The sequence below is a fragment of the Mytilus edulis genome, chromosome 12 (assembly GCF_963676685.1).
Source record: "Mytilus edulis chromosome 12, xbMytEdul2.2, whole genome shotgun sequence".
In the NCBI taxonomy this organism is placed as follows: domain Eukaryota; kingdom Metazoa; phylum Mollusca; class Bivalvia; order Mytilida; family Mytilidae; genus Mytilus; species Mytilus edulis.
The window spans coordinates 15,722,299-15,737,119 of record NC_092355.1 but is presented as its reverse complement, the minus strand read 5'-3'; the positions used below and the strand labels follow the sequence as shown (position 1 = coordinate 15,737,119).

Below are 14,821 nucleotides of genomic sequence, written 5' to 3'. Positions count from 1 at the left end.
AATTAAACTTATTTTAACAATCACAAAGCGTTCGGGAATCATTTCAAGCAGTTTCTTCTTCTCTTTGATGATGGAAAATAGGTTTTCTCAAGAAAATACCGCAAACGATCGCAGAGAAATTGAAACGTACAAGTCAAGTCGGCACCTGGTTAAATTGGCATCTAGTCAAATCGGCATCTATTTGACGTCAATTCGGCTTCCAATAATATTTATTATAATATTTTCTATTCAATTAATTAATAACTGTTACCAAGTACATAGTGAATATTAGGTAAACAACGAAACCAAAGTGAATATGTTGTTGTGTATAAAAGTAAACAACGAAGCTATTGTTTTAACCAAGATTAAAATTAAATGGAAAACTATGAGTCCCTTTCAATAAATCAAACTTTCATGCCAAATAATTAGCAAATTTAAGGTGGTTTTTTTTTCATTAATGTTTAAACAGCATTTAACAAACAATCCTGTAAAAGACTCAACTGGTTAAATAATGCATAAAAATATCCAATATCTCATGTATTAGTCCAAATAATAATGACGTCTGACAAGGCTATTTTATTTTTTTCTGGGACGCCTTCCTAAGACGTTCGTAGGAAGGCTTCCTAAGAAGGCGTCCCAGAAAAAAATTAACATAGCCTTGTGCATGTTGTGGTCATAGGAAGGTGTCCCAGAATAAAATTTAAAAAGCCTTGCCAGACGTAATAATTATTTGGACTACTCATATATATATCATTAAAAATACACCAAAAAATTCATGTAGTTGAGAAAAATAAATACATACAAAATGTACATGAACATCCAAAAAAGTGAAAGTTAGTATTAACTCTTTTTGCTTTAAAAATTTACAACTGCATTTAAGTATTGAATGCTTTTTTTTTGTAAATTCATTGAGGTGTAAAAGCGTTGACCGAAGTACATGTACTTTTTGTATGAAGCGCGTAAGCGTAAGCGCTTCATTCTAAAAATGTGCACACGGTCAACGCTCTTGCAACCCTATGAGGTTACAAAAAGAAACATTCAATACTTATAATTACTTTTTTTAGCTAGGATCATGAAAACACGAATTTTATAACTTTTTTATTCAATTCATCTGTGCACTTTATTGTGGGACCACGTGTTATCATGAATGAAAAGTTTTATTGAGTGATGCAATTGCTTGAGGAATAACATGTGATGTGCAGTTAGCCAATCATAATAAAGTATTATAATGAAACATATATCAAATGTAATTATAACAAAATACATTACGTTGTAAGAGTTATCTCCCCAAACACTGTTTTTCTTGTGGCCACCTCTCCTTCGTAACCGTAAAAGATTTTATTTTACCAAATTGCTCGTAACATATTTAGGATAAGAATATTCGTTTGAACCATAGCTCTATGGGGACTCCATATGAGAGTTATTCCCCCTTTTTCATTTGATTCAAGCGATATGCATTTTCAACTGGTAAACCATAACTGATAGAGACATAGGGTCTTCATGAGGTCATTGGTACTAAAAATGAAAATGAGGTCAATGTCAAAGGTCAAGGTCATATTATAAATTTTGATTTTGGCTTATTTTCACTTCTTTTCAAATACTGTATGACATTTTGACAAATAATTTTTCATAAATTATTAGTTGCGACATGTCCTTACTTGTATATTTTGGTTGAAAGGCTGCGCATACAATAAAAGGGAGTTTTTGTCCATCTTACATTTAAAATTACGCGTCAAGTGGTAGTACCCTAGAGAAAAAAATCAGTGGAATTACACTGGAATACCACTGATATTCCATTGTAATTTCCACTGGAATTCCAGTGATAATCAATGGAATAATTTGGCTGGAATTCCACTGGAACTACATTGGCTTTCCACTGGAATTACAGTGAAAATTGCAGTGTTATTTCACTGGATTCCAGCCAAATTATTCCACTGATAATCACTGGAATTCCAGTGCAAATTACAGTGTTATTTCACTGGTATTCCAGTGGAATTCCAGCCAAATTATCCCAGTGGAATGCGAATGTAATTCCAGTGGTATTTTGCAGCAACTCCAGTGGAATAACTGCAGTTCCAGTGGAATTGCTACTCTGACATATAAGCCCTATTGGTGGCCTTATCACTACTTCTGAGAAACACAAAATATAGTTCTTCATCATATGATTGATCTGATCATATTCAAATAAATAACATTTTTAACATCCTATCCATGAACATACAAATGTCCTGCATGGTTTGTATAAGTAGAATAAAAACAGTGACTATATGGTCAGCTTACCCACAAACTGATTAACTAATATAAAAATTATGTGTGATATATAAACTTCTCTTCTTTTCTGTAATTCAAAACTTGCTGTCTCTGTACTTCCAACTAGAATTGCTGAATAAAGTTAATGGAGTCTGCATAAAATCTGTTTCATATCATTGCTGGCAGCTCATATTTAATCCCCTAAAAGTACAAAAATATCCACAAAGAATCAATTGTTCAAGAGGTAATGATTGTATGCAGCAATAAATTCAATAGAAACAGCATTATGCATCTTAAATTGCATTGGAAGTTTAAGTTAAACTCAAATTTAGTACCCCCCCCCCCCCCCCCCTTTTAACCCTTGAAGATAAAACTGGCGACTTAAATTATTATTAACGTTTCACCAAGTTAATTTACGATAAATATTATTCACACAATTTAATTTCTACATATCAGATTATCATATATATACCCATGTACCATTTACATGTCAGATTACGATATGTCTGTTATGAATGTGACAACAATATATCAATTTTATCATTCTTCATTAATTTATTGTCTGCCAAAACTTTCTGATGTTTTGCTCAGATTAAAATCCTAAATGTTTTATAGTGCCTCAACAAATTGTATTTCATAATCATTATATGTTAAATCAAATACTTATCTGAAAATCTGAAAACATCTGCGTTTCGATTCTCCATTTTTGTTATCCAGCGTAATCAAATGACGTCATATTTGCAAGTGCGTTTAAGTCAAGGTGTCAATCTCGTCCCATATAATATCGGCCCGAAGTTGATTCGTCCCTGTAATGGTATTTCAGTGAACTTCTAAAAACCGGTCGTCCGTTGGACCACGAAAACAGCCGATTTGCGGGGTTTGCCGGTTTGTAGAAATTTAAAATCCACAAGAGTTACTTCCCCTTAATATGGGTGTTTGAGAATTTTTTTAAAATGCATTTCACTGTCATCAAAATATACGTTTTCCTTTGTGAATTTTAGTTTTGTATATAATATCTATCGTAAAATACAGCTACAACTTCTATTTCATCTATTTAATTATTTTTATTTTGCAGGAATAAAAAAATAAAAATACCATACATTAATGATATTTCACGAATAATTAGTTAAAATGTTCTACTTTGACGTAAATAGTACCTACGATACTCAATTAAACGTGTGCTGTAAATTTCAATGTTACACCTTGTCATAAGGCAATGAAACGAAATTGACAGGTGAACAGAAATTACAGCCTCGCACTATTAGGTGACCTGATTCCTTGTAGACCGTACAAATTGTGGGTTACAGATATACAAATGAAACGTACGGATCAGTAATTTTAAATCATTTCAGATGACAAGGCCCATTTTTCGAGAATGAGTTATAATGATATAATTATTTAAATACAACAATACCGGCTGGTATCCAATTTCAAGGAATAACCATTTAATATAATGCAAATCTGCTGGGTCTTCTTAATCTGGCCGGTATGGTTGGAGAGGCTGTATTCAGATAAATTTCAATGTATAAGAAACAAATAAGGGTGATGCATTAAAAACATTTTTGAACAGAATGGCAATTTTTTTTTTGCTGTGCACGTTGCTGCAGAAGTTGTCAAAGCAACAATTAAATTGCCTTTCAAGACATTATAACTATTTGGACTAGGTACAAATGAATTGTACTGAGAATAGTCATTGGAATTTAATATAAGCACTTTTTCTACCAAAAATAATGCCCATCAGTATCTAAATGATAATTAAATCATGCAACCCAACAATGTATTCCAGTGGAATTACAGTGGTAAAATTTTCAAATGTCATTATTCCAGTGGAATTACAGTGGTAAAATTTTCAAATGTCATTCCAGTGGAATCACCAATCAAATTCCACTGGAATTTTTAGTTTAATATGATTTACCAGTGGAATTCCAATGAGTCACTGTAAACCAGTGGGATTCCAGTGGAATCAACTGGTATTCCACTGGAATTCCATTGATATTTTCTATGGGGTACTCATTAACCAAACATATTAAAGACCTAGGATATTTTGATTCAAGGTCCATGGTTTGTGACCTTGAAATTGAGGTCAAGGTCATAGGTTAATAGGACGTCATAAAGCCATAGGAACTAACATTTTAAACTGATTTTCATATTTCAATATAAAAATAGATCTTTTCTAGTGGAAAGACTTCAATTGTTCTCTGAACAATTTGTTTTTAATTTACTTCATATTTTGTGGGAGAAGGGGGTTCAGACTATGTGGTATCAGGTCTGTTTGCGCCCAATACACTTTCGCACCTCGCACGTTCACACCCAAGGTCCGTGTGCACTCTACTCATTCGCGCCCAATTTTAATTCAAATTCAAGTTGAATAATTGGAAAATCATGATTGTTGTTTTAAATTGCTTTGGTGTAAATACTGAATGTATTTATAGCTTGGTATGAGTAAAACATTGAAGATTTTAAAGGAAAAACACAAAAGATAATTGTTTTTAAGCCCTTTGATCTGAAACAACGAAACAATAAAATATAGGAACCAAAATATAGCAATCCACTATTATAACCAAAACATGATAAAATTTATTCAACACACAGAAAAAAAAAAATAGTCAGAATCTCACTTCATTATGAAAGAGGTCAATGAAACAAAGTATAGCAATACACTAACCAAAACATGATTAAGAGTTATTCAACGCTAAATAAAACGTTGACAAAATACCACTTTATTTAGAAAGGGTTATTATTATCTTTAACAATACGCTATCCAAAACATGATTAAGATTTATTCAACACAAAAAAAAAAAATGCTGTCTCACTTTATTTTGAGACAATGACAACAATTATACTTATAAGAAAACACTTGCTTACAGAGTTATTAAACACAAAACCAATTAAGATTAGTTGCGAACATGTAGGATGTGAAAGTGAAAGGGGGCGAACATGAGTTTGCGCAAACGTGAATGGGCGCGAACGGACCCGGATTCAGCCTATGTACCAGTGAGAAATATAGAAGCCTTTCTACGGTATTTATTTGTACAATTCAGGTAGTCTTGACCTATTCATTTGTCTTTAAAAAAAAACCCAGCCAGTTGGCACCTTCACTTCACACACACACATATACGAATATCAATTATATGCTTACGAGACATGTTGCATTGTTAAACTAATTACGGTATGTGAAAATCAAGACTTGCATAAAAACTATCCCAATATTAGAGACAGTGGCGTCATTTTTCTTCAGAGCTTTCAGCTCTTTGATTTTCATTTCCAGTTAATGGGTTTTCTGTCTCAAAACATATATTCAACCAAATTACCCAAATATTAATACTTATAACTAAAGGAATTAACTAAATAAACATAAAATAGTATGTTCTTTTTTCTATATAGATCAAATTTCAAAAATATTAACCATTAACAACGGAGATTTTCTGCTTTTCCAGTTTTCGATGTTTTTTCACTAAAAATCACTCATTTCACCTCAAATTTACTTCAATATGAATAATAATAGCTAATGGACTACTTTATAGTCTATTAAGATAAGGTTTCCTGTCTTCCACAAACATTAGGTCTAAAAATGCAACAATAAATAATAATTTTCTTCTTTTCCAGTTTTCAGCATTTTTTCTCTAAAAACCACATATTTCACCCAAAATAACCTTTTCCGCAAATCAAATCAATGTATAGTTTTAGTATGTTGTTAGTACAAGTCTATATTATAATTTTCACTAAAAAAAGCTTGTGTTGCAATTAGTTGGAGGTTGAGTGATTTTAGAGCTAGATTGACTAGGCTATTTGTCTGTCCTGCTTCAGATTTAAGTTTTTGGTCGAGGTAGTTTTTGATGAAGTTGAAGTCCAATCAACTTGAAACTTAGTACACATGTTCCCTATGATATGATCTTTCTAATTTTAATGCCAAATTAGAGATTTCCCCCCATTTTCACAGTCTTTGGTTTATATTATTTATTCATATACTTATTTTTCAGTGGACGAATTAAAGAAACACACAAAATATTATGAAGAAAAAGAAAGAGAGGTACATTGGTTTTAGCAGCTTATGCACAATTCTATAACAACACATCAACTGTAAAACCTTGAACATACTCAACAGACCTTGTGGATTTTGATCTCTTTAACTTCATATTACGTCAATCAAATGTTATGAAACTTATACACACATGACACAATGCATAAAACCCCAAAATGCAGATTAATTATAAAAAAGAAGATGTGGTACGATTCAGGACTTCCAAAAAATATTTGAGCTAGCCGGACATTTCCTATCTGATCCCGATTTTAATCCCTTAAGACTTTAAAAGTCACAAGAGGCAAAAATGGTAATCAGATGGCCATTCCAATGATTGACATTAGATTTAAAAAAAAAAACGATTTTAAACTTTACTTTGATATGATATGAATTTGATGTTCGGATGTAACTGTTAAATTGGCAGTGCATCATTCGTAGTGTACACATCAGCGTGCTCATATAGATCTGCATTATACTTTTTATTTGTGCAAAATGACATTGTCAAAAACTTTACTTTCGTTTTCACATTGTTCTAACCAGAAGTTGACTTGACATTGGTAAAACATGGACCATAAACGTATACATAAAATCTGTGTACGTTTACAAAGCACAACTGAGAGAAGAAGCTCTTTCCATGTTATCTCTTCAACAAAATACTTGAAATGAAAGTTAGATACAGGTATCAATGATAATTTTAGCATTTTTGAAGAAATGTATGATGCATTATTAAATTTCCCACCTGTGCACATGCACACACATGCTTTAGTTCAAACGACGTAGTTCTGACGATTTTTCATTTAAAACCTTTTTAAATTTTTCATCAAATCATGTTGATAAACTAATTTCTAATAATTTTTAATCTTTTGGACTAAATCAATTAGATACAAACTGCTGAAATGTAAGAAAATGATTGTGAATAAAATTAGCCTTGATTAAAATTAGAAAGTATTGAAGTTGGTGTTGTTTTGATAGTAATTAATCATCATGTCACATTTATGACCGTAAATGTGTTGATGTTAAAGGCAAAAGGTTGGGTAAAAAAGATCGTGAATTATGTAAAAATGACCGAAAAAGCCTTGAAAACTAAAAAGGATATGACCGTTTCATGCTTTGCCCAGCCAGACGTTTACCGGACATTATACAAATAACCGGAATATATGACTGTTTTGGAAGCCCTGGTACAATAGCCAATGAGACAACTCTCCACAAGAGACCAAAATTACACAGAATAAACAACTATAGGTCACCGTACAGCCTTCAACAATGAGCAAAGCCCATACCGCATAATCAGCTATAAAAGGCCCCGAAATGACAATATAAAACAATTCAAACGAGAAAAGTAACGGCCTTATTTATTTTAAAAAAAATAAACGAAAAACAAATAGGTAACACCTAAACAATTAAACAACAACCACTGAATTACAGGCTCCTGACTTAGGACAGGCACATACATACATAATGCGGTGGGGTTAAACATGTTAGGGGGATCCCAACCCTCCCCTAACCTGGGACATTGGTATAACCATGATAACAGTACAATATACATGATATAAGAACAAACTATAAAAATCAGTAGAAAAAGGCTTAACTCATCAGATGAACAAAAATACAAGTGGACGTGGCTGGGTACTTGTACATCCCAACAACAAAAAAGACACTGAACAGATCTGAGAGTACTCACAGTTAACTATAGTTCAAAGCCACTAACAAATAATAAAAAAATCATGCATCTAAGACTACATTTGTATATTATCAATCCGTTCACATCCAACATCCAGTTCCAATATGTGTGACATCCGTTTGTCTTTCTAGAGTTATGCCCTTTTTTAGCTCACCTGGCCTAAAAGGCCAAGTGAGCTTTTCTCATCACTTGGCATCCGTCGTCTGTCGTCCTTAACTTTTACAAAAATCTTCTCCTCTGAAACTACTGTGTGAAATTTAAGCAAACTTGGCCACAATCATCATTGGGGTATTTAGTTTAAAAAAATGTGTCCGATGACCCGTCCAACCAACCCAGATGGCCACCATGGCTAAAAATAGAACATAGGGGTAAAATGAAGATTTTGGCTTGGAACACTGAAACCTAATCATTTAGAGCAAATCTGACATGGGGGTTAAATTGTTTATCAAGTCAAGATCTAGCTACCCTGAAATTTTCAGACAAATTGGACAATGGGTTAGGCCTAAAAAAAAAAGATATGTGTTTCCGGTAACATCATTTTGAAAAATAGGGTCGGTAGGTCGGAATTCTTTTTTTTTTTTTTTTTTTTTTTTGACATCGTAAATGAAATTCGGAAAATTATCATGTTTTTTCCAAGTCCGGATCCGTAATTAGTTTCAAAAACCGGAAGTGTGCCATTTGCAATGTTTTTGAAGCACCTGCTGTGCAAATTTCTTGGATTTTAACCTATTTGGAATACCTTTTGACATTAATAAAATGTTTTACTGGCTTTCTATGCAAGAGGAAGCAAGAGAGAAAAAATATTATGTCATCTATCAGAAGCCTGTGTCAAAAACAGGGTCGGTTGATAAATTTTTTTTTTTTTTTTTGGAAGATCCAATAAAAAAGTTAGGGTCGGGGCTAAAAAACAGGGTCGGTCGGGTTACCGGAAACACGGATCTTTTTTTTCTCTGCCTTATTGGGTTGTTGTCCCTGAATTGGCAATTTTAAGGAAATTTTTATGTTTTTGGTTAATATTTTGAATATTATTATAGATACAGATAAACTGTAAACAGCAATAATGTTCAGCAAAGTAAGATCTACAAATAAGTCAACATGACTAAAATGGTCAGTTGACACCTTAAGGAGTCATTGCCCTTTATAGTCATTTTTTACCAATTTTTCGTAAATTTTTGTAATCTTTTACAAAAATCCTCTCCTCTGAAACTACTGGGCCAAATTTAACCATACTTGGCCACAATCATCATTGAGGTATATATATTTATCTTGTTTAAAATATGTGTGTGGTGACCCAGCCAACCAACCAAGATGGCCACCATGGCTAAAAATAGAACATAGGGGTAAAATGAAGATTTTGGCTTATAACTCTGAAACCAAAGCATTTATAGCAAATCAGACATGAATAAAATTGTTTATCCAGTTAAGATCTAGCTGACCTGAAATTTTCAGAGGAATTAGACAACTGGTTGTTGGGTTGCTGCCCCTGAATTGGAAATTTTAAGGAAATTTTGCCATTTTTGGTTATTATCTTAAATACTATTTTAGATAGCTATATAGAGATAAACTGTAAACTGCAATTATGCAAAGTAAGATCTACAAATAAGTCAACATGACCAAAATGGTCAGTTGACCCCTTGAGGAGTCATTGCCCTTTACAGTCAATTTTTAACAATTTTCTTAAATTTTGTAAAGGAGTAGGTCCGGTAAGACCCCTTTTTGGCCCCAAAATATAGCAGTTTTACAAAATTGTTAAAATGTAAACTTTTAGTTATTTATTGTACAGTCGAATGCTTCTGCTACATAAATATGGGCTGTTTTTGACAATACAATGCACATATATCGGATACTAGCACCATTAAGTCATGCTTAATTACTGAAATCTTCACAATTCTAGCATTTTAGTTAAAGTTTAGACGATTTTCGTGTGAAACGAAAGTGTCCACATTCGTGTTCATCCTTAATATTAAAATATAAGTTGTATTTTATAATAATACATAACATATATAAAGATTGAGGATGAACACGGATGCGGCCACTTTCATTTTTGACAAAAACCATCTGAAAAGTGACATTTTTCGGCATATATGGTAGATTTTTAGCTCACCTGGCCTAAAAGGCCATGTGAGCTTTTCTCATCACTTGGCGTCCGTCGTCGTCGACGTCGTCGTCGTCGTCGTCGTCGTCGTCGTCGTCGTCTGTCGTCGTTAACAATTTTTCAAACATCTTCTCCTCTGAAACTACTGAATGGATTTGAATGAAACTTAACATGATTGTTCCTTAGTATATCCTGCACAAAATGTGCGCTTCAATTTTTGATCCGTCAAAAAACATGGCCGCCGTTACTTAAAATAGAACATAGGGGTCAAATGCAGTTTTCGGCTTATATCTCAAAAACGAAAGCATTTAGAGCAAATCTGACATGGGGTAAAAATGTTCATTAGGTCAAGATCTATCAGCCCTGAAATTTTCAGATGAATCAAACAAACCATTGTTGGGTTGCTGCCACTTAATTGGTAATTTTAAGGAAATTTTGCAGTTTTTGGTCATTATCTTGAATATTATTATAGATAAAGATAAACTGTAAACAGCAAAAAAGATCAGCAAAGTAAGATCTACAAATAAGTTAATATGACCAAAATTGTCAATTGACCCCTTAAGGGGTTATTGTCCTTTAATGACAATTTTTCACAATTTGTTCATCATATTTGCTAACTTTAAAAAATCTTCTCCTCTGAAACTACTGAATGGATTTGGTTAAAACTTAGCATGATTGTTCCTTAGATTATCCTGCACAAAGTGTGTGCTTTGATTTTTGATCCGTCAAAAAACATGGCCGCCGTTACTTAAAATAGAACATAGGGGTCAAGTGCAGTTTTTGGCTTATATCTTAAAAACGAAAGCATTTAGAGCAAATCTGACAGGAGTAAAAATGTTCATTAGGTCAAGATCTATCAGCCCTGAAATTTTCAGATGAATCAAACAAACCATTGTTGGGTTGCTGCCACTTAATTGGTAATTTTAAGGAAATTTTGCAGTTTTTGGTCATTATCTTGAATATTATTATAGATAAAGATAAACTGTAAACAGCAAAAAAGATCAGCAAAGTAAGATCTACAAATAAGTTAATTTGACCAAAATTGTCAATTGACCCCTTAAGGGGTTATTGTCCTTTAATGACAATTTTTCACAATTTGTTCATCATATTTGCTAACTTTAAAAAATCTTCTCCTCTGAAACTACTGAATGGATTTGGTTAAAACTTAGCATGGTTGTTCCTTAGATTATCCTGCACAAAGTGTGTGCTTTGATTTTTGATCCGTCAAAAAACATGGCCGCCGTTACTTAAAATAGAACATAGGGGTCAAATGCAGTTTTTGGCTTATATCTCAAAAACGAAAGCATTAAGAGCAAATCTGACATGGAGTAAAAATGTTCATTAGGTCAATATCTATCAGCCCTGAAATTTTCAGATGAATCAAACATCCAATTGTTGGGTTGCTGCCACTTAATTGTTAATTTTAAGGAAATTTTGCAGTTTTTGGTCATTATCTTGAATATTATTATAGATAAAGATAAACTGTAAACAGCAAATATGATCAGCAAAGTAAGATCTACAAATAAGTCAATTTGACCAAAATTGTCAATTGACCTCTTTAGGAGTTATTGCCCTTTAAAGACTTTTTTCACAATTTGTTCACCATGTTGACTTACTTTAAAAAATCTTCTCTTATGAAACTGCTGTATCAATTTCAGCCAAACTTATGCTAAATGAGTTTCAGAGTTTCAGAGTATCTAGTATAAATTTTATATTTCATTTCCTTGCATGTCAAGAAACATAGCTCCTATGGCTAAAATAGAACATAGGAGAAAATGATTTTTTTTTGCTTTTGAAGAAAATAGGACGATTCAAAGAACATTTAAATAAATTGAAAAGCCAAAATAATCATTGATGAGAGATTAAACCAAAAAAATTCAGGTGAGCGATTCAGGCTCTTGAGAGCCTCTTGTTCATATTTGAGCTTGAATCGGGTCGTTTTCAATGACTAAATCAGTTAAAAAATTTCAGATAAACTAATTGATTCAAATGAAATAGACACTTAAGTGTTTAAAAAGTGGTCAAAATCTATTGTCAGATGAACCTGAAATTTTAGGCCAAAATCGGTCCTTACCGGACCTACTCCTTTTTAGCTCACCTGGCCTAAAAGGCCATGTGAGCTTTTCTCATCACTTGGCGTCCGTCGTCGTCGTCGTCGACGTCGTCGTCGTCGTCGTCGTCTGTCGTCGTTAACAATTTTTCAAACATCTTCTCCTCTGAAACTACTGAATGGATTTGAATGAAACTTAACATGATTGTTCCTTAGTATATCCTGCACAAAATGTGCGCTTCGATTTTTGATCCGTCAAAAAACATGGCCGCCGTTACTTAAAATAGAACATAGGGGTCAAATGCAGTTTTTGGCTTATATCTCAAAAACGAAAGCATTTAGAGCAAATCTGACATGGAGTAAAAATGTTCATTAGGTCAAGATCTATCAGCCCTGAAATTTTCAGATGAATCAAACAAACCATTGTTGGGTTGCTGCCACTTAATTGGTAATTTTAAGGAAATTTTGCAGTTTTTGGTCATTATCTTGAATATTATTATAGATAAAGATAAACTGTAAACAGCAAAAAAGATCAGCAAAGTAAGATCTACAAATAAGTTAATATGACCAAAATTGTCAATTGACCCCTTAAGGGGTTATTGTCCTTTAATGACAATTTTTCACAATTTGTTCATCATATTTGCTAACTTTAAAAAATCTTCTACTCTGAAACTACTGAATGGATTTGGTTAAAACTTAGCATGATTGTTCCTTAGATTATCCTGCACAAAGTGTGTGCTTTGATTTTTGATCCGTCAAAAAACATGGCCGCCGTTACTTAAAATAGAACATAGGGGTCAAATGAAGTTTTTGGCTTATATCTCAAAAACGAAAGCATTTAGAGCAAATCTGACATGGAGTAAAAATGTTAATTAGGTCAAGATCTATCAGCCCTGAAATTTTCAGATGAATCAAACAAACCATTGTTGGGTTGCTGCCACTTAATTGGTAATTTTAAGGAAATTTTGCAGTTTTTGGTCATTATCTTGAATATTATTATAGATAAAGATAAACTGTAAACAGCAAAAAAGATCAGCAAAGTAAGATCTACAAATAAGTTAATATGACCAAAATTGTCAATTGACCCCTTAAGGGGTTATTGTCCTTTAATGACAATTTTTCACAATTTGTTCATCATATTTGCTAACTTTAAAAAATCTTCTACTCTGAAACTACTGAATGGATTTGGTTAAAACTTAGCATGATTGTTCCTTAGATTATCCTGCACAAAGTGTGTGCTTTGATTTTTGATCCGTCAAAAAACATGGCCGCCGTTACTTAAAATAGAACATAGGGGTCAAATGAAGTTTTTGGCTTATATCTCAAAAACGAAAGCATTTAGAGCAAATCTGACATGGAGTAAAAATGTTAATTAGGTCAAGATCTATCAGCCCTGAAATTTTCAGATGAATCAAACAAACCATTGTTGGGTTGCTGCCACTTAATTGGTAATTTTAAGGAAATTTTGCAGTTTTTGGTCATTATCTTGAATATTATTATAGATAAAGATAAACTGTAAACAGCAAAAAAGATCAGCAAAGTAAGATCTACAAATAAGTTAATATGACCAAAATTGTCAATTGACCCCTTAAGGGGTTATTGTCCTTTAATGACAATTTTTCACAATTTGTTCATCATATTTGCTAACTTTAAAAAATCTTCTCCTCTGAAACTACTGAATGGATTTGGTTAAAACTTAGCATGGTTGTTCCTTAGATTATCCTGCACAAAGTGTGTGCTTTGATTTTTGATCCGTCAAAAAACATGGCCGCCGTTACTTAAAATAGAACATAGGGGTCAAATACAGTTTTTGGCTTATATCTCAAAAACGAAAGCATTAAGAGCAAATCTGACATGGAGTAAAAATGTTCATTAGGTCAATATCTATCAGCCCTGAAATTTTCAGATGAATCAAACATCCAATTGTTGGGTTGCTGCCACTTAATTGGTAATTTTAAGGAAATTTTGCAGTTTTTGGTCATTATCTTAAATATTATTATAGATAAAGATAAACTGTAAACAGCAAATATGATCAGCAAAGTAAGATCTACAAATAAGTCAATTTGACCAAAATTGTCAATTGACCTCTTTAGGAGTTATTGCCCTTTAAAGACTTTTTTCACAATTTGTTCATCATGTTGACTTACTTTAAAAAATCTTCTCTTATGAAACTGCTGTATCAATTTCAGCCAAACTTGGGCTAAATGAGTTTCAGAGTTTCAGAGTATCTAGTATAAATTTTATATTTCATTTCCTTGTATGTCAAGAAACATAGCTCCTATGGCTAAAATAGAACATAGAAGAAAATGATTTTTTTTGCTTTTGAAGAAAATAGGACGATTCAAAGAACATTTAAATAAATTGAAAAGCCAAAATAATCATTAATGAGAGATTAAACCAAAAAAATTCAGGTGAGCGATTCAGGCTCTTGAGAGCCTCTTGTTGTAAATTTTTAACAATATTTTTCCCCTGTAACTAATCAATGGGCCAAGTTCATTATATATAAAGATAATTGTAAGTAGCAAGAATATTCAGTAAAGTAAGATCTACCAACACATCATAATCACCAAAACACAATTTTGTCATTAATCCATCTGTGTCTTTTTTTTAATATGCACAGAGACCAAGGTGAGTGACACAGGCTCTCAAGAGCCTCTAGTTTATCATTATTTTAGTGGGGACATCATCTGGGTATGTGTTCCATGAACACATTCTCCATTTCTTTGGCGTAGTTAAAAAAAGAAA

At 32.6% G+C, this 14,821-nt stretch overlaps 1 protein-coding gene across 1 annotated transcript in view; it reads left to right on the top strand.

Annotated features, from left to right (window-relative positions):
• Positions 1 to 14,821, top strand: part of LOC139497284 (uncharacterized) — a 64,414-nt gene that overhangs the window by 14,480 nt on the left and 35,113 nt on the right. Inside the window, exon 3 of the mRNA XM_071285469.1 lies at positions 6,210 to 6,259. Within this exon, the coding sequence (XP_071141570.1) occupies positions 6,210 to 6,259 (50 nt within the window). The remainder of the gene's footprint in view (positions 1 to 6,209; positions 6,260 to 14,821) is intronic.